This window comes from Phoenix dactylifera, chromosome 1, assembly GCF_051530095.1.
Source record: "Phoenix dactylifera cultivar Ajwa chromosome 1, Ajwa_hap1_PhDact_Kaust_v1.1, whole genome shotgun sequence".
In the NCBI taxonomy this organism is placed as follows: domain Eukaryota; kingdom Viridiplantae; phylum Streptophyta; class Magnoliopsida; order Arecales; family Arecaceae; genus Phoenix; species Phoenix dactylifera.
Window position 1 is genome coordinate 3,844,054 of NC_143190.1, and position 20,973 is coordinate 3,865,026.

The 20,973-nt window shown below is 37.2% G+C and overlaps 1 protein-coding gene across 6 annotated transcripts in view; it reads left to right on the forward strand.

The window, feature by feature from the left end:
• GRL (transcription activator) overlaps positions 1-19,702 on the forward strand; it is a 59,047-nt gene extending 39,345 nt beyond the window's left edge. For 3 of the 6 annotated variants that reach the window (XM_088717493.1, XM_088717470.1, XM_088717486.1), the window contains 10 exons: positions 3,767-3,960; positions 5,865-6,010; positions 7,924-8,005; positions 8,140-8,250; positions 8,902-9,027; positions 9,110-9,249; positions 9,320-9,422; positions 14,930-15,921; positions 17,185-17,397; positions 18,860-19,702. In XM_088717493.1, coding sequence (XP_088573619.1) covers positions 3,767-3,960; positions 5,865-6,010; positions 7,924-8,005; positions 8,140-8,250; positions 8,902-9,027; positions 9,110-9,249; positions 9,320-9,422; positions 14,930-15,921; positions 17,185-17,397; positions 18,860-19,352 — 2,600 coding nt within the window. In that variant the 3' untranslated portion in view covers positions 19,353-19,702. The remainder of the gene's footprint in view (positions 1-3,766; positions 3,961-5,864; positions 6,011-7,923; positions 8,006-8,139; positions 8,251-8,901; positions 9,028-9,109; positions 9,250-9,319; positions 9,423-14,929; positions 15,922-17,184; positions 17,398-18,859) is intronic. The other 3 variants (XM_088717499.1, XM_039114465.2, XM_088717496.1) reach the window with 1 other exon arrangement.
• The last annotated feature ends 1,271 nt before the right edge of the window (positions 19,703-20,973 follow it).

A 20,973-nucleotide genomic window follows, 5' to 3' on the forward strand; every position in this document is an offset into this window, starting at 1 on the left:
TAAACCTTTTATTACTTGGTGAACCTACCCAATTTGTATCTGAATAACCAGCAACATCTACATGACCATACTTCCTGTAGATCAGTTCCCTTCCTAGAGCATGTTAAAGGTATCGCAAGATTCAACATGCAACTTTCCAATAGTTGTTCTAGAAGCATGCATGGATTAGCTGACCATGCTCCAGCAAAGGTAATGTCTGGATGATTGATGGTCAAATAGATATTGTCCTAGATTTCAAGCAAGTCACCTTCCTTTATCAACTAAATATTTGAGTCCACAGATGTATCAGCTGGACTTGCTCCTAAAATTCCATTCTCAAAAGCAAATCTATCACATATTTTCTCTAGGATAAATTTAAGCTACCTTTTGAACAAACAACTTCAATCCTAAGAAAATTGCGCCACTGTCCAAGATCCAGTGTTTGAAATATCCTTTCTAGATAATCCTTTACAGAAGATATTCCAATATGATCGCTACCACTAACAATAATATCATCGACATATATACAAGGAATAGTGATGCCAGATGTCTTTTTCTGTACAAATAAGGAATGATCAAAATGGCATATTTTGAATCCATATTTCACCATAGCCTCATTGAATTTATTGAATCATGCTCTAAGAGACCGTTTCAAACCATAAAATGTTTTCTTCAATCTGCATACATTACCATACTCCCCATAAGCAACAAACCCCAGAGGTTTATCCATGTAAACTTCCTCCTATAAGTCACCATGTAGAAATGCATTTTTGTTATCCAGCTAGAAGAGATGCCAATCCAAGTTAATTGAAATTGGAAAAACTAGATGAGCAGTGTGTAATCTGGCCACCGGAGAAATAGTTTCATTATAATAAATACCATATTTTTGGGTGTGCCTCTTTGCTGTAAGGCAAATTTTGAGTCTTTCAATTCTTCCATCTGGTTAATATTTCACAATGTAGCATCAACGACATCCAATAGGCTGTTTGCAAGGAGGTAAGTTGGTAAGATCCCATACAGTTTCAAAAAATGTAATCTGCATCCCTACAAATTTTGCAGAGGACCAGAGGTATTTGATATAGGTTTTTTGTCTACTTGATCAGCCATAAGGATAATTATATTCCACACACCAAAGATAGATGGGAAGATCACAAATTCCTGAAGGCATGCTTTCACTTTGCAGATCAGCAACTTGGTGCACAATTAATAGAGTGGAAGATTGACAGAGGACATGTAGAATATATGTAAACTAAAAGCAAACTTCGGGACACCAGAAACACCAATCTTTGCACGTTTATGTCAAAAAAAGGGAACAAATGAAACACAACACAAGTGCAATCAACCATTGTGGTTGCTGCACACATATAGGAAAGAAGAGTTGATATAACTCGACTGGACAAAAGTAGCAGCTGGAGATGGCTGACTAGAAGAAGCAGCTTCTTTAATGAGCTTCTTGTATTCTTCATGTGTGAGAGTAACTGAATCTCCATTAGGAATAACAGACTATTGTCCATCTGATTGGTAAACTGTTGTGTTTCATCATCAACATGAGTATAGGTAACTTGGTTTGTCCAGCTTGGCTTACAATATTTTTCCCAACTTTTGTCAAGTCTGGTATGTTCTGCTGTGATGTGTACATCTTCACATCCTTTTGAATCTTGACCTTGTCCAGTATTATTGCCTCCACATCCTCTACCACTGTCACTTCTACCCCCAGAAGAAATGAGAGCAGAACTAGTTGATGCTTTGGCAGATGAGCATGACAGAGATATTGATAAATTAACTCATTGGAGCCTGGCATTTACATTGGTTAGACTAGGCAGATTATCACTCGCCAAAGTCTGTCCATGAATAGAAATCTGGCCACTTGAAATTCCTCTGCTTGTTTACTTTGCTGCTCAATATCACTAGATAAGGGCTGATACAAATTCAACTCTTCCCACGTTCCTCTCAGTGAACTGTAATATTCACTCAGTGATTTATCACCTTGCTGTAGCGAGAAAATATTCTAATACAGTTGATAGATGTGTGACGCATTTTATTTAAAAGTACATGTTACAAACAGCATTCCATATGTCTCTAGCTATGTATGACATTAGCACTGACTTGTTGATCCATTCTATTCCACAGCCAAGTCATTATCAATAATTATCACAGTTCCAGTTGTCATGTTTAGCTGCTGATGTTTCAGACAGATCTTCTGAAAGATACTTTCAGTTGCCCGTAGCACCTAGAACACCTTAAGACTGGACCCAAAGTAATTTACTAAATTTTTATTTGTGCATTAAATGATTGTCATTTCTTCTCTTGGACTTTGAGTAGAGCAATTCTTGGTTCATAAAAGGCTTACCTGATATTTACTTGATGTCAAGTTCGATGAAAAATGTTTGATCTACAAATTTGTCCCAACCTAAGTTTGATGAAGGTTTCTTTCAATTACTACAGTCAGAAAAAATGGTCCAGGTTCATTCTTGGTGGCCTTTCACACCTAGATCACAACTTGCACCTGTCAATTCGCATTAAAATGCCTTTAGGATAATGTCAACAGCAGGCCCAAAGACTCTATTATGTGATCCTCAATATGCAAGGTCTATGGTTCTAGCTCCAGACAATCTCTTCCATGAATCATAAAATGTCCCTTAAGCATCTTCTTGAGACACATGGCAATGGCAAGCCTATGACAAGGCTTTATAGAAACAATACCTGGCTAGAGTTGTCAAGCTCTAATTGGAAATTAGTCATTTCTTCTCACCCATTTCCTGTTCGCTGTGTCTTCTTAGAAAAGAAATGGCATTGCTAATAGAAAATATATCTTTTAGTTATAGTTTCAACTTTCAAGTGTGGCGTTTAAAAACTTTGAAAGATGAGATATATAATCAAGATGGAAGGTTTCATTAAGCATCATCATTTGGTCTGTGTGGAGACAACTATTAGATGTCGTTTTAGTACATAGGATGTGAAGTGCAGAACTTGGTTTTGTTGAAAAGTTTTGAAATTCTCAGCTCGTTTAATATTGATCCTTTAGCAATCAAAGCCACTCAATTTGGTGAACCAATCTTCAACCCAAGGGATGAAATATAAGTTGAAATGGGTGCCTCCTTTATAATGTGCTGTTGGAAGTGTCCTATTTGACCTTGAGACAAGAGCCTTTTTTTCAACTTTGTTTACAAGAAAGAGCTACGATGTAAGCTGATGCAATTACAGCAAATTGGTTTGAAGTTGTTAAGAAACTTGTCAAAAGTATAAAAGATATTAATCTGATTTAGTGAAAGATCCAAACCACAACATTTAGGTTGCTCAAAAGTGCTTTCTTTTGAAAGAGAAAAGCAGGTGTGGCACCCTTTTTGGGATAAACAGGCTCTTAGGCACCTCGAAAGCTTATATATTCATATGGAGGTTTTAGCACTTCTATTTCTGATGCTCACGATATTTAAATCATCCAGATTTCTTAATATTTAATGATTGTCTTGGTATAGCATGCTATATCCTTACAACTACCTTCAAGTTCCAGGTGCTGAGAAGGTCTCTACTCTCTAGCACCATGCTACATTGCCAATGAGAATGCATAGATTATAGAAGTTAGGTGAAACATAAATTTCTTGATGCTATACGAGATTGAAAGGTTGATTTTCTGCACGTGTAATTTTCTTCAAACAATATTCTCAAAAGATATCTTTTAATTCAAATAATAGATTTTATGCAAGGAAAAAATCAAAATTTATGTTACATATATCTTATTGAAATTTATCTGGATCGGATAACTGATAACGAGCTTTTCTGTTTGCAGGAATAAAAGGTTATGCACTATCATATTTATTATCTTGTGCTGGAAGAATTCGATTTTTACTTGGCACTCCGGGTATGGTGGCTCTAGATCTAGATACCACCTTGAAGGGCCTCTTTCAGCAAATTGTTCATTGTCTTGAGAACATACCAAAGCCTCAAGGAGAAAATATATCTGCTATTACATGTGATCTATCTGTAAGAAAACTGTGCACTACTATTCCGAGTTTTATCTGTTTTTTTTATTTTTGGTGTAAAGAGAATAAAAGGCTTTTCACCTGTCATAATTCATTGTTTATGAAGTTGTGACTGATCAATTTTTCTGACATCCAAAGGTAGCTAATCATAGCATAACCAGGTGGATCTTTCGCAGCCTAGATGCGTAGTGTCACCATAATGTCCTAAAATACTTTAAAGATTGTCTACATGGATATGTAAGTAACGTTTAAAGTCTGAAAGTAAAACCATAATATTGTGAACATTTACTGGAAATGAAGTAAAGAATTTTCTGGTGGCCATAACACCTTTGATGTAGCTGTCTTATAATGCTAATTCTCATGCCCTAGCAAGTAGCCTTTGTTAGTCTTTGATTGGCTGTTATAGTCAGCTTCCACATGTTGTATTGGTGTAGCATAAGTAAACATTACCTTCTCGTGTTTCTTGTCTGCATCATCCTGATTTTTTTTCTTTGTTGTTGTTCTGACTAGAAATTGTTCTACCTAGTTACTGATGAATTAGCCATATTGTCTTGGAGGTGTGAGACAATCTTAGTTGTGACCAAGTTTCGCCGAACCGGTACGGGTGAGACAATTGTTGTAACCAAGTTTCGTCGAACCTATATTGTGACCCGTACCGATTGGCTACCAGTACAGTATGGTATGGGTCTATACTATGCCGTGCTGGAACATATCAAAACAGGGAGAAGGTGGGGGAGAGGGAGGAGAGGGAGGGAAGAAGAGAGAGAGGAGGAGAGAGAGGGGGTCAAAGAGAAAGAGACCCACCGGATGAGGGCTTCAATGGGGATGGTTGACAAGGGCTTCAGCAGGGAAATGGAGAGGAGAGAGAGAAGGAGAGGGAGGGAGGAAGAGAGGAGAGAGAGATGACAGTGGTGGCTGGCATCGAGAGAGAGAGAGAGAGAGAGAGAGAGAGAGAGAGAGAGAGAGAGAGAGAGAGAGGTTATCGGCAAAGCTAGGACACAATCGTAGCATCTCAAAAGATGGAAGACCTTCAAGAGAAGTCGTCGGGGGTGAGGGGAGAGTTTATAGGCTGAACAAGCCCCCACAGCCAAACTCTTCTAAGTTAGCATCAGTTCGGTTTTGTACAGACTGAACCGCCCGGTTTGGGTCGGTTTGTTTCCCTAGTTGTGAAACTTAATGTTAAAGTATTTTCTAGATCCTGCTATGAGAAACATTATTCGTGGGATGTAGATGTCCTAAGACTTATAGAAATATGTAAGAGTGCATGTGTTTTTCTGAGCCAAAAATTACAAACAACATTGGGAATTGAATTTGTTATTATTAATTTTCAAGTTTGTTACTTGGAACATGTAGATGAATCAATATTCTAAAAGGCCTCTAGATCTAGAATTGCTTTATCAAGAATGAGATAAAAGAATGGTTGTAGATGATTAGCATTTCCTTTGCAACATGAAAATGCATCAAACTCCATAAGTCCATATGTTGTATTCTTTAGAAATTTTTGTATATCTTCCATTTCTTTCAATTTTTATAGGAGTCTCAAGAATATCAGGAATCCATATAGAAGCATTCAAATGGTGATCTATTGGTTTCTTGATTGACGGTAAAAGCACAAAGGCATAATGATATAAGAAAGGCATGAATATATTCATTAATCTTCTGTTTATTATGTTTGTATTTACAGAACATATTATATTTAAACGTAGGCAGATTATCCTTGTTTACTATCTCAATCAGAAGACTGATATGATCAATTATAGCCATTTGTTATCTGTCATTCATATGTATTCTCATGATTGGATTAATACATTATGCATTATTTGTAAAGTTAACCATAACAGTTCGAAATATCTTCTTACTACATCCATGTCTGTGAGTGACTATTGGGTTGTCTTATTACTGTAGGATTTGCGTAGGCACTGGTTGTCAATTTTAATGATTGTCACATCTTCAAGGTCGTCAATAAATATTAGACACCTAGAGAAGGCAACAGTATCTACCGGAAAGGAAGGTTTGTTATCAGAAGGAAATGCTGCATATAATTGGTCCAGGTATTAGATTTGTAATCCTTTCAGGAATTTATTTCAATGCAACTAATTTGTCAATCTTTTTTTTTAAATGCTTTTTTTCAAGTGACTGGAAATCTCTATTTGTAAAAAAATTGCATAAATTGTTGCATTTTGTCTTGGGATTGTATTAGTTCTGAAATAAGTCGATGGCAAGAAAAAAGGATCACTTTCAAAACTCACTAAATTGAAACTTTTGACCGCAAATTATTTTTAGTTGGGGATAACTGCAGTCAATGAAATAATACTTTAGTTCACTGAAGAGCTGGAAATGCCACTTTGAAAGAAAACCTATTATATAAATTCTAAATTACAATAGTATTTTGGAATTTTTTTTCATGTGCAAGTCATGTAGTAAAGAGTTCTCGGCATCACCTTTGTAATTTTCCAAATTTTCTGGACATGGGCTGTCATATAGCTCATGGGCAGTATGTTAGGTCTATTTATGTTTTTGGAGCTTTATTTATGGTCTTTAGTTAGGTTTTATTAGTCAAGACTATAGATTTGTTATTTAGAGTCCAATTCCTAGTAGTAAAAGTATTAGAACTTTATAAGTAGGGTTGCAATCTCTCATTATTGAGATGCAATCAAAATTTCATGGATTTTTTCTAAGCAATTATTTTTTTTTCGAGTTGTGTGATGCAATTCTAACCCCTGGTGTGATGCCTAAAAAATATATCTTTATTCTTCCTTTTCTTTAATTACAGCACTTTGAAACCTCAAATTCAAATCTGATTCCATCCCCACTAAACTTTAGCAACCAAAAGCAACAAAACCCATAGCCATCCATCCATTAATTAGCCTTCAATTACACAAAACAACAAAATTTTTATTCCCGTTTTTCTACTTCCAGTTCACAATAAACCCTCAAAACTTCATCTTTTCTGCTTCTATTTTGCATCCAAATCGCTCCCCATCCATTTATCAACATAAACCCTAGCTTCTTACACAATTTTCCTACCTTTTTAGCCCAAAACAAACCCATTAAACATCCCTGAATTTTCCCTAATCAAGGTTGTCTTACATCACCACCTTGAAGCCCTCCCAAGCAGCATGGACTTCTGCCACTGGAACAGATCTGCATGAAAACTTACAGGAGCAGCAACAAGCAAGTGGCCAAGATGATATCTAAGAACATATCCAGCTCCATCCCCATCATCCCTAACTGATCCATCGAAATTAATGTTGACCACTCCATGGGGAGGGGGTATCCAGCCAACAGCCTGATGGAGATAGAGGGCTTCAACAATGAGGCCGTAGAAGTACACCAGTGTCATGTGTCAGTGGTAGAAAATAACTCCTATGAAGCTCAGTCAAATTCAGTCCAATATCAGTGTTCCTTCTCTGCAGTTTCAAAACTGCCATAGCAAAAATATGTTCAAGTTCTGCGGATTCATATCCTATATCAAACTTTATCTTCCATGGAGTAAGTTTTCCATGTGCCTACTGTTGATACATTCGTTAATTCATTGAGCACAAACAGATCTGTAGCTCAATGCAGAGTGTTAATTGTTCAAGATACCCTTTTTATGTTAGTGATATCTGCTATTACTCGATATTCAATAATTGCAGATTAGCTTTGGCAAAACACTCAGAGCTTCTTAGAATCTCGTATACTTTTTATACCTCAAGGATAACATTCTAGAAATATTTATTGGTTATCAAACATAACGCGGTGAATATTTTCTTTACATTGAAAAAGAAAGGAAACGGAAAACACAGTTGTCAACTTCCAAAGATTTGCTTTTCTAATTTTCAACAGATTTACCTTGATTATGATGTATTTTCCAGACAATGCCTGTTTGATTATAGCTCTACTCCATATTCCAGCTCACTAAATTGCACTGATAATGCATCAAAAGTCAATTACTTAATGGAAAATAATCTTTAACTCGCAGATGTGTGGATGAACTTGAGAGTCAATTGTCAAAGCATGGAAGCCTTAAAAGGCTATATTTCTATCACCATCATCTTACAGCAGTAAGCATTTGTTTTCTGTTTATAGGGTTTTTAAATCCCATCAGTACTACAGCTTTCTCTACGTGCATATACTTCTAAAATGTACCATATTCTTAGAGGTTTGCCATCTTTCTATTAAAATGTGATGTTAACAGGTCTTTAGGAATACAATGTTTGGGCCAGAAGGACGTCCACAGCATTGCTGTGCATGGCTTGGAGTAGCTAGCAGTTTTCCAGAATGTGCCTCTGCAATTGTCCCAGAGGAGGTATCTTTTGCAATTAGATTGTACTCATACAGTAAATCTTTGCAAGCTAAAATCCAGTAGCTGGTTGCAAGTTCATAATAATATGCTTACTGTAAAGATGATACAAACTTTGTTATTATTGGAAAACCCTCTATGTGTGTTTAAAATAGCCTCAAGTAGGTCAGAAACACATGCAAGACTTGATCGTTAACTAACCTGAAATTTGTGTATGAAAATTCCAATGCAGCTGCAGCTTTCATATCTAGTTTCTATCTGTCCTTGTACATCCTGAATAAACTTAAGTGCATGTGTAGCTTTATTATTTTCTTAAGTCCTGAATAAACTTATGCTTTTTGTTCTTTTATACACAATGAGGTAAATAATAATGACATGTGAATAAACACCCTAGGTTGCTGTAAAATCAAAGGAAATCAGCATTTATTATGCCACCTTTTTTCGTGTTTGTGTTACAGCTACAAGAGAACTTATACTAATCTATGCTTAGACGTTGTTGGCTCCCAATAACACTCTTGTACCTCTTGAGAATTTGCATCTTTTTACTGAATCCATTATCTGATGTGAATCTTTAAGGACTTCTATTACTCTTGTGCATCTTTTTACTGAATCCAAGCAAATTGTAAGATATTGACTCTTCTTCTCTGACCCATGTAGTTGAACAAAATAGGCAGAGATGCGATTTTATATGTTGAGTCACTTATTGAATCCATCATGGGTGGCTTGGAAGGTCTGATTAATATTCTGGACTCAGAAGGTGGATTTGGTTCTTTAGAGATGCAGGTATGCATGTTAGTTGTCTCTTGGTATTTATTCTCAGGTCGCATTTCTTCCAATGTCTGGACTAATTATGCTGAATATTCAGCTTGTTCCAGAGCAGGCAGCTATTCGTTTAAGTAGTGCAGTCAAAAATTCAACCTCCTTTCTTAAATCGCCGAAAGGCATATCTGGTTTGCTAGCTCCAGGACATGAGAGCTATCCTGAAAAAAATAATTCTGTCAAAATGTAAGTCAGGTTACTCTAATTTTAGGTGTCCAGGATTTTAGAATGGACAACTGATTTATAATTGCCTTAGTAACAGGTTAGAAGCTGCCATGCAGAGGTTGACGAATCTTTGTTCTGTTCTGAATGACATGGAACCAATATGTGTTATGAACCATGTTTTCGTTCTCCGAGAGGTATGTACCCCATCTCTTCATATTTTGTTAGATTGACACATGGCATTTGCAACTATCATAAAACAAACTAGCATCATAGTCATGGTTTCATTCACATGCACTACTAATCATTTCAACCTATTCTAGTTTTAAACCTAGTAAACACTTTGACGTTGACTAACATGCAAGATCTTCTTTTTTTTCGTGTGTTGTATTCCTGTAAGTTTTAAGACGATATTTTCCAGTGAGCATAGAATCAAATTTGAACACAAATTTGCACAAATTTTATTGAAGCATTTTTTTCATCAGAACATATAAACTTGGTCAGAAATCAATTCTTGACTTAAAGAACAAAGAATGTATTGAGGTTTCCATTATCAGAGAATTGTTATTAAGCCCATTGGCATGTATAACTACAATTTGTAGTCAGTATATAGAATCTTCTGATTGCGCATCCAATTTAGTGACTATCTCTAATGTCTCCAAACTTCTTAAATCAGCTTGTTGAATTAACCTGCAACATTTGTTGATGGCTAATTCTTTGTGTAAGGACATTAATTGTGTACAGGGCTTAATTATAATCGATTTTCATTGTTTCTTTTCTATAGGCTGCAACCAGGATTGACGGAACCCCCTGAACCGGGTAGTTCTAGCCGTCCTGAATCATACCCGTGGCTCACCGGTACGACTTCGGCAATAGAAACGAAATCCGTTGCCGGACCTGGAGAAGGAGAAGGAAAGAGAGAGCTGGCAGGGGAGGGAGGGAGAGAAAGAGAGGGCGAGACGTCGGCAGAGTGCCGGCGGAGTCCGGCGTCGAAGGGCGGCGAAAGGTGGCCACGGTTAGCGGCCACGGCCTCGCTTTCCGTGGCCGAGGCCGGCCTCTGCGGGCCTCCTCCGACCTCTGTTAGCACTCGCCGGCGTCCGCCACCCTCCTTCGGTACGAAATAGGGTCAACGGTCGCGGCTTCGCTTTCCACGGCAGAGGCCGGCCTCCGCTAGCCTTCGACGGCCTCCTCCGACCTCTGTCAGCACTCCGTCGGCGTCCGCCACCCTCCTCTGGCCCTCCTTCCCCCGCTCGATCTCTCTTTTGCTCTCTCCCACGGTTCCTCTCTCAGTACGGGCCCGGCATGGCCTGTACCGAGTCGTCCCGTCGGAGAACCGGTACCGGTTCCTCCGACCTTTGCTGCAACCAATGGTCTAACTTAATATGAATTTCAATGGTAATTCGATAAAATTAGAAGAACAAATATAAGGAGGGAAGATAATCTTTGCTCCTATTGAAGACTTCATTTTCACCTTATCATCTTGTATATAATATAATATTTTATAAAAATTCATAAGGCTTGAGGAATCCATTTCTAGAAATTGATTCTTAGAATAATTTTGTCGACCATTTTCTTTTTAATATGGTTGTGTAAATTTTAGAAACAATAACTTGAGAGTGCTTGAAGCAAGGTTTTGAATACCATTACAAATCCCGTGTCATTTTTCCATCAGAATGGCATGGTACCGGTACCAACTGTACATACTAAAACTGAATCAAAAAAAATAGAAAACTACCGTACACACCAGTATGATACCATTGATACGTACCGATACCACCTGTTTGGACCAGTACCAATAAGTATGGCTCGTACGTATTAGTACACTAGGTTTTAGCATCTCGATGTCCATACTGTTCCAGTGTCATGTTGGAATGATGCGGTGCTAGTCATACGATCCTGTTCCGACGGTTTTTGAAACCATAACTTGGAGCAACTAAAATCAAATAATATTATTAAATTGGTATTCCAATGTTTTATTGGAATTAGATGTATAAAATCCAGTAAAAGAATAATGCAGAGTGCAGAGTCCTTGTAATACCAAATCTGATGCTCTCCTTTCTCACAACCAAGCTATCCTTGGTGGCCTTCTGATGCACCCCTAGGGAACCTCATAAGTGATGCCGCACAAATATGATAATCCCTAACTCAAACTTATGCAAACTTATATGCTATAGACAAACATCAGAAAATATGATGCTATGCAGCACGAAATAGCAATATGAAAACTATGATTAAGAAACTACCAGGTTTGGAACTCAAACTACAACCTGTTCTAATGCAAAGAAAATGCTTGACATAGATGCCTAATGCCACTCACTGAAATCAGATTTGGACAATAGCTTCTCACAAATAAAGCATAAAATCTTGCAGCAAAAGTATCAGAATTAACAGAATCCTTTGAAAGATGCGAAGCAATGGATCTTTGTTAACCTAGGTTGTCCAAATCTAGTCTATTGCCATTTCTTGCTTGTAAATCTTGTATGGAAGCCCAAGATCAGAGAACTTTTCAGTTGCAGTAGGAATTGACATGCTTCAAGTACTAGGTTTAAGATCTGCTGATTTACTGCAAGGTTTCAAGAACCAAAGAAAGAGGGCTAACAGGTCTGCAGAATCACATAGATCAGGTTTTGGACAGATCAAGGCTTGAAATAGGTGTTGATTGACAGTAGTAAAGTAACTGCTTTGAGTGTGGGGTGTTTGCTTTAGACTGTAATATGGCAGAAATGAAGAAAAGAAAAGAAAGACCAGAGAAACACAGCGAGGAGATATTATTGAGAAGGAAGAAGATGAGAAAACAAACCGATGTCCCACTAGTTCAGTAGGGGATCACTCCCTAGGGCCTCAAATCCACATTCCACACCTCACATGCAGAGAAAGGAGAAAGAGAACCTTCATTGACAAAAATTCTTCATATGACATCCATATACAAACCTTGAAACAAAGAAGCCTTAAAAAGGCATGGTAACATAGTGTTACTGTTCACACTACAATGCACAAACAGTAACATAGGGTTACTCTTCAATAACACGCTTGACTAAACTATTCACTTAATTTCAGTCCTTTTCACATTTTACTAAACCAAACATGGATTAAAATACAAAATATAATTAAAATAAAAAAATAAATGACCCTAAGATTCCAAAGTTGACAAACTCTAGTGATGCTCAATGATATATGTGAAGCTCTCATCGTAGCGCCAAGTCATCCAAGTCAATCCAAAGGCTAGGATGTGACTCGAAATCCATCGTGATCCCTATCACCCTTCCTCTCCTTAGAAATGGTATCAGAGCGGATCCGGACAATGGCCCATATGGACTAGAGATTGGATTTTTGCTTTTTAGTACTTGTGATTGGATTTGAATGGGTTTAGATCCTTAGTCTGGCGAGGATGCCAAGGCTTAAATGGGGGAGCATGTGAGGATCCATGCGGGTGTGTGTTTAGTCCCACATTGGTTATGCACTGGGTAGGATCTTGGATACTTATACAAGACCAAGGAATTCAAATAATACTTTCTTGCTAATTTTTTTCAATGAGGTCCTAGGTCATTACAACTTTTTTTTCTCTCTCACACACATGCATGAGCTAGTAGAGCTAAAGAAAGGCTGGAGGATTTGTCTCTATAGAGTTGATTCTAAGGCAAACAAGCAGAAAGAAGAATTCAGATCAGAGTGAGATCAGTTGTTTGTTTACTTGAATTTCAGATCGTGTGGGGATCATGATAAAAAAAAGTTGCTCCACATTAAATACATAGACATTATTTTCTTCCTGCCTTTATAAAAAATGGTTTTTCTACAAAAAAGCATAGACCTTGTTCCTGTATGTCAAGGTATTCAAATTTGATAGCTTCCTATTGTATATTCAATTACACATCTAAATTATAAAAAAAAAATCCAAATACATGAAAAAAAAAGTTGTTCTTTGATTCATATGGTCATATTTGCAGTGTATTATGAATCTCTTTTGTGTTATGGAGGACAAATTCATTGTTGGTGATTTTGTAGGTTTGTAATGTAATACTTGTATATAAGTTGGTGTAAACAAAAAGTTAAGTAACCATGCCCTTCCCTTTCATCCCAACTCCTACCACCATCACCCTATGCATGCACAAGTAAATAAGAGTTCAAAAAACAATTTCATCAATTGATTTCATTCCTATAACAAACATATCAATGTGCTTAGGGTGCCCCTGGGAAGATCCTCCTACTTGCCTAGGTACTGGGTGAACATTTGTTTTTATCATATGTGTATTTCAAACAAGTTCATGTTTCATTTATGCATGTATGATTTGCTCATGTGTGTACATCATATATTTGAGGGATTATGGTGTAGAATAAGTATTTTCTTTCAAGCAATTGCCAAGGATTTAAATTTTTGAGATCTCGGCCATCTCAGAGGGTTACCAATACCAATATGAACTGAGATCTCAGTTTTTACCTCGTGAGATTGGACGTTTCAAAAAAATAGGAAAGTACCCAGATCTTGGAGATCTTGGACGATATTATGGAAACTGATATATCCAAGATCTCAGTTAAAATAGAAATCATGGGTTTACTTCCAAATTGAACAAATGATTTAAGATCTTAATGACTAAAATATGAATTTAGAATCTTAAAAAGCACATTAGGTTTGGCTGATATTTTCCTATTGTATCGGCCATTAAAATCAAGGCCAAGATATAGATTTTATCGTATTGGTGACAGCCTGAAATTCTGATATTAATAAAAACCAATATCCCGGCACAGATATTGTTCGAGATGAAAAATATGGTGACTGCGTCAGTTGATTACACCATACCAGCTCTTAATCTGTCTGGTCATGGTAGAAGACCTGACATGATTGACTCGCTGCTCGCATGCTCTGAGTCAGAGTTCCGAGGAGCTGTTGTCTGGATTTATTGCTAAAACCGAAACATAGTGTTGGTTTATAGGAGTATCTGTTTTCTGGCATCAACTTTGTTGAACCTGATACTTTATAAGACCCAGAAACAAGCTATATTTTCTTATTGCATCTGTACAGCTGTTTGGAGATTGTACGCTACGCTTGTTCATTCTTTTGTACTGTATAATGTACTTTCCTGAAGTCATTGTAAGCATTAGCAACAAATCCTGTGTCTTAATTCTTAAAGTACATGGTCAGTTTAGCTAACTAATTGCAAGTCCAAGTCCACCATGAAAAAGGAATCTGATCCCAAATTGCTTGCTAATTTTCACTTAATCTTTTCCTTTACTTCTTACATTAGTTTTCTCAAATTATTTATGGCCAGTATTAAGTTTGATATACTGAAATGTAGTTTATTCAATTCTGATCTACTCTCATTTTTAATGTCTAGTTGATTTCCTGGCTATATTGAAAATTATTGGTATCTGGATCTCATCTTTTCACATGAAATTTACTCTGTTCGCCTTTTCCTTACCGTACCAAGGCGCGGAAGAAGTATGATAATGAAAATGAAATTTAAAATCATTTTTCCTTCAGTGACAACTTTTTTTAATCTGTCAAAAATTCTTTTAATTAAACAGATCGATATGTATATGTATGTGTCTGTGTGTCTGCATGTATGTTATTTGAAAGATTGCCTAGGCTTTTTCCCTGTTTCACATTTCCTTCCTGATACCTCAAGAAATTCACCATAAATTGAAGCTGCCAGCATATGGCTTTTTGGAGGGTTAGTTAGTGTTAAGCTTATATGTACTCTTTCTGCAGTATATGAGAGACTGTATCCTAGGAAACTTTAGGAGAAGACTACTTGGGGTGCTGAGAACTGATAGTGGCCTCCAGCGTCCATCCATCATGGAATTGCTTTTAAGAAGACACGTCAGCATCATCCACCTAGCAGAGCAGCACATTAGCATGGACCTTACTGAAGGCATTCGAGAAGTTCTATTAACTGAGAGCTTCACTGGGCCTGTTTCCAACTTGCAGATGTTTGAAGAACCTGCAGACGTACAGGCTGGATCTGCTGTGGAGATCATTGGCAATTGGTATAGTGAGAACATTGTTAAGGATATATCTGGTGCTGGAGTTGTGTTTATGACAAGCCATAATTGCTTCAAGAGCTCACAACCAATAGGTGGATATTCAGCAGAGTCGTTTACTGATATAAGAGAACTCACAGCCTTTCTTCGTATTTTTGGTGGTTATGGATTTGACAGAATTGACAGGATGGTAAAAGAACAAACAGCTGCACTATTAAACTGTATTGATACCGCATTGCGGTCAAACCGTGAAGCCCTAGAGGGTTTTGCTGGAAGCATAAATTCTGGTGACCGGATTGAAAGAGAAGCAAATCTAAAGCAAATTCTGGATATGGAAACACTGATTGGATTTTGCATTCAGGCTGGGCAGGCAATAGCTTTTCGCAAGTTGCTTGTGGATGCTGCTGGAGCAGTGCTGGAAGAAAAAGCACCTCTCATTGTGTCATTACTGCATGGAGTAGCGAAGCAGTTACCAGATGAGATACCTGACAAAGATGGGATTTTAAGGTTGAGAAGGGTTGCAAATAGTATCGGTGTGATTGGTGAACATGATACAGACTGGATACATTCAATTATGGTGGAAGCAGGTGCTGCAAATGATAGTTCTTGGAGCTTGCTTCCATATCTTTTTGCTTCATTCATGATGTCTAATATCTGGAGTATGACTACATACAACATTGAGACTGGAGGATTCAATAACAACATACACTGCTTAGCAAGGTGAGTAGATTTCTTACATTGTACGAAGTTCATATATTATGTTTTACTTATTGAGAAACGATATGTTCATGCTAGGGTTGCAACTCGAGCAGATTGGGTCAAGTTGAGGACTATTCCCTGATCCAGCTCAACTATATATAACAACATCAAACTTGTTCTCTATTGGGACTTCTGAAACCAAGCCCATCTTAAGCTAATTTGGGTTTGGATTGGGCTGCGTTGGGTCAGATTTATTGGGTTAGGTCGGATTGTATAGGTAACTTAAGATTTGGGAAAGGTTTCAGACATTTTTGTTGGCTTAGTATAGGTTGATCAGGATATTATTTGGGTGTACATATGCAATTTGTAACTTAATAGGATAAAACTATAGTTCAATAACATAATATAAAGTATTTTCTGTGAAACATAAATATATGTTGTTTATTTATTGGGTTGAGATGGTTTGGGTTGTGTTCAGGTTTGTCTGTGATCGGGTTATGTTCGTTTAACCTCCATCCTAGCTCAATCCAACTAGGTAGCTGGTTGGATTTTTTTTTTTTTTTTTTTGAGCCTTGCGCATATCAAGTTCATGAATACTCTAGTCCAACCCGACCAAGTTGAGCAGGTTGGGTTGCTTGAACTCAGGCTGAGCCCAACCGGAGTTGCACGCTGGTTCATATGCTCTCTATGAAGTTTATGAATTACCGTAAAAAAGATTTAGTAGTATGAATTTGGGGAAGATAAATTTTCAAAGTTCTTCCACTGAAAGTTCTTTTTCAAATCGTCGAAGCAAACTCCTTGAACACGCTGTCTATGTTTTATAAGATGGAATCCATTGACTTGTGAACAGATAATATCTAGTAATTTGACTATCTAGTGATTAATTGATGGTAGTTTTGTAACATCAATAATCCAAAAAATTGAGAACAATTTGCTGTATTAAGTTAAAAACAAACTCAAATTTAACTAATTGATTTTTTTTTTAAAGCATGGTCAAAAATATCTTGACTTCCGAAAAGACGGTAAAACATCCAATTTGACAATCAGTCTAGAACCACCCTAGGATCTTAATTCGGAGCATGCCAATGGAACTGACATAAACTAGGGCATTGAAACTATGATTTCATCATCTGCAACATGCCTTAATCTGTCTCTATACTGATTTATGATTGTGTTATTTTATGAACTGCCATTAGGCCAAAATTTTGAATGTATTATTGGCCGTGGTGCGCTACTTTTTGAATGCCACTATGAGATCATAATTAAATCTGGCTTTTTTTGCAGGTGTATCAATGCTGTGATTGGAGGAAGTGAGTATGTCAGGTCGGAAAGAGAAGAACAGCAAAGGCAATCTCTTTCAAATGGACATACCCATGAGATGCAAGAGCCTGAAATACTAGGCCATGTGGCTGTTGAAGCAAATATAAAATCTGCCATGCAACTCTATGTTAAATGTTCTGCAGCTGTTGTACTGGATTCATGGAGTGATTATAGCAGGTATTAAATTTGGTTATAACTCTGAACTCCTTGAGTATTAATTGCTGAGATGATCAGCCTAATATTATACATGCAGCAATCAACCCTTGAGTACCACAAGTTGTCTTCCTTTCTCATTTCTTGAAAATTACCATATCCACTTTCCATTTTAGGCCCGTTAGATCTTTCAACCTCTTTAAAGGTCCTTTGACCTGAACCCAGGTTATCCTTATAGGTCCCTGTATGGTGTGTGTATGAGCTGCCTATGTTAGTTTCTGCTACTCTAGTAACTCTTGACATGAAACTGTTTGATGTTGCTTCCTATTTACCAGAGCCTTCAGGTAGAAATCATTCAAAATGCGCTGTTCATGCATATTATTTGTTGAAGTTGGCAGTTGCCTCTCTCCTGCTACCTTGGCTTGTTCCCTTTTCCCCCCAGCTTGGATTTGCCTTGTCAGATATTCTAGCACGATATTATCTGAGGCCTGTGGTCATTTAGGACTTATTTTCAAGATATAGATGTAACATCCCCTTCCTCCAAATCTGTAAAACAATTGAACTTTTTTCAAGATACAGATGTAACATCCCCTTCCTCCAACTGTGTAAAACAATTGTTTTCCCTAAAGTTAAAGGAATACAGATTGCAGTAGTATTGCCAATCCTGTTGATATCATGCATAGTCTGCTTCTTGTCTCAGCGGCAAAATGGAATGACTTGGAGTTAACACATAGATCTCCTTGTAGTTCATGTCCCATTCTTTTATCAGTTGAGATTTACAAATTGAATATTTTGGGGAATTTTCTAGTCAGTGATTCTGACTGAGGATACATCCATGAAAATTCCCACTGAAGTGCCTTTTGTGGGAAATCTGACATTTGGATAGAAAATGTGCTACTTTCTGTTCTGCCTCTTAACATTAGTACCAAGCTTTGCTTTAATCTTTACTCTGTAGGCATGTTAGTAGGTCTTGCAACTTTCATTTGTCTAGATAGTGACAAAAATAAAGTGAGCAGATCTTATTTATGGTACTGAAAGAATCAGTTCACTACCATCAGTCTTAAAAAAAAAAAAACAAAGGCAATGTTTAAAAGGAAAAGAATATATATCAGTTACTACTCTACTTTAATCAATACCTTGATAATCACTTAGATTGTCATGTCCAAAACCCAAAACTAATGTCATCAATATCATAGACAAATTGAGGCGCTAAGTTATTCAAAACTGTGGTGCTGCCCTCTTAGAACCATGTTTTATTCTTTTTATCTTTGTCGATATGACGACACTTCCTGTAAAGACCTTGGTTACTTGAAGTAAGAGTGGGCATGGGAGCGAATTCAGGTGCAAGAGCCGTGGGGGGTGGATTTTCGGGATTGAACTTATGCAGGATTACGCAATTACAACCCATTCTATTAATATTGTGATTTTCGGGCTTATAACTGATGCTCCATATCATTTGATGAGCTTTTACGGGTGTCTCACACAGGTCATGCATTGTGCCAAAGCTGATATTTTTGGATCAGCTCTGTGAGCTCTCCTCTTATCTACCAAGAAGCACCCTTGAAATCCACATACCTTATACCATTCTCTGCTCAATATATCGGCAGCACTATGGGAATTCATCATCCATGATTACTGAACTTCTAGGGCCATCACCAAGACAGTCACCGGCAATCTCTCTTATGCATGCATCCCCTGCTCTCAGGCAGAACCGAGGTGATTTGACACCTCAGACTAATGCATATGACTCCAGTTATTTCATTGCATCGACACAACGGCAGGAGGAAGGTTATGGTGCAGAAAGTGTGAGGCTGAAGACTGGGGAGAAGCAACAGCATAATTTGAGAAGTTCAGGACCATTAGAATACAGTTCGAGCCGGAAAGTAAAGTTTGTGGAGGGATCGAGTTCTGGGGGCCAGGGACCTAGCCCATTGCCAAGATTTGCTGTGTCAAGATCTGGTCCTCTATCGTACAAGTAGAATGAAGAAGCTAAAGTAAGCTAATAGCGTTCATGGTAAGTTTTTTCTTTTTCCTTTTTTTTTTAGTTTTTTGCTAGTGTTAGCTGGAGGGAAATGGTATAAGCTTTTTCGATTTTATCTTCTAAGCTCTAGCGATCATGTACCCTGACTAGCATTCATGCATGCGGAGTGTGCAGGAAAACTAGCATAAATAGGCTCTCTCTCTCTCTCTCTCTCTCTCTCTCTCTCTCTCCACTTTCAACAGAAGTATAATTTGTAATTAATGTAGCGCAAAGCAATGATACAACCTCGGGTTGAGATATGTTATTTTGGAAGTCGTTAAAATTAATTTTGGCTGCTAACTTGCAAAATTAGGGTTGTACTTGCCTCATAATTATTAAAATGTAAGTAGAGCACAGAGCTTCACAGTATGAAATATATTATTGTAAAATTGTTGAGAGCTTACTTGAGTAGCATTGCACATTTACTAAAAAATAATAACTAATATTCTAAGTTGAGAAATTGCCATGAACGCGTTCATCACATTCTGAATTATAACTTAATGTAGTATAAATCATGTGGAAAAACTGCAAGTATAATAGGATTTACAAAAGAAGTGGTTGCACAATTTTTTTTTGGAAAGTCAACTGTGCGAACAGTTCAATTTCTTCTTGAGTAGAGAATAATGTAGAGAAAATTTGCCCTTCCATTGAGATTTTACTCATCCTTTCGGAGTCTTTGTTGGGCCCATATCTTAGCAAATTTTCAAGGAATGTATTGAAACATCGTGGATCTCTGCTGAAAACACAGATTATTCAATGATCTGCTTCATTTCCAGAACTCATTTGGTCAAGAGAAATGGTATAGAACATTTTCATTATCCTATTAACCCATTAATATAATGTAATATCATTGTTTGGTGAAGCTAATGCATATTTCATATCCAAAGTAGGTGCTTCAAACTTCTGATGATTCAAGTTCTGTATTTTTAACTTAAGAAATCTTTTAACTAACGTTATTTAACGCTCTTACTGCATGGCAAGCTGCATCCTTACACTAGACAAAAAACCATTGTTTCAATTTCCGTATATTTTTGTTGCTAATTAGCTACATGCGCTGATAGTGGATCCTTATTCAAAACAGAAGAAACTGTCAAGCAAACATTGTTGAAAACAAAAACATGGGGACTTAAAACCTTTATATTCTCCGGGCATGGACCACCGTCATGGCAGAAATGTTGTCAAGATAACTATTAGCATGGAACTTACCCACGGTTTACATAATTACAGGCATGCTTGATCCTGAAACATTGAGACAGTGGCTTTGTCTGTGAAACCAAGAGAACTTAACTATCTTTAAGTGAAACCATCCTGACAGGCAGCATATCGTAGTTACTGGTGCAGTGAATGGTATTAGTTTGGAAAATAAAACAATGATCTCTTATGCAGTTCTCTTATACCATTACAGGGAAATTTGAAAAGTTATCCAGAGCACTAAGAAAAATTTTGAAACGTGCAAGTATGTGCATTTAATATTTCTCTCGTTACTTTGTTATTCTCCAGACGATAGAAAACTGTTTCAATCTCAAATCACAGGGAACTATACAAACAAGAAAACATAGAACTGAGAAGTACAGGACTAT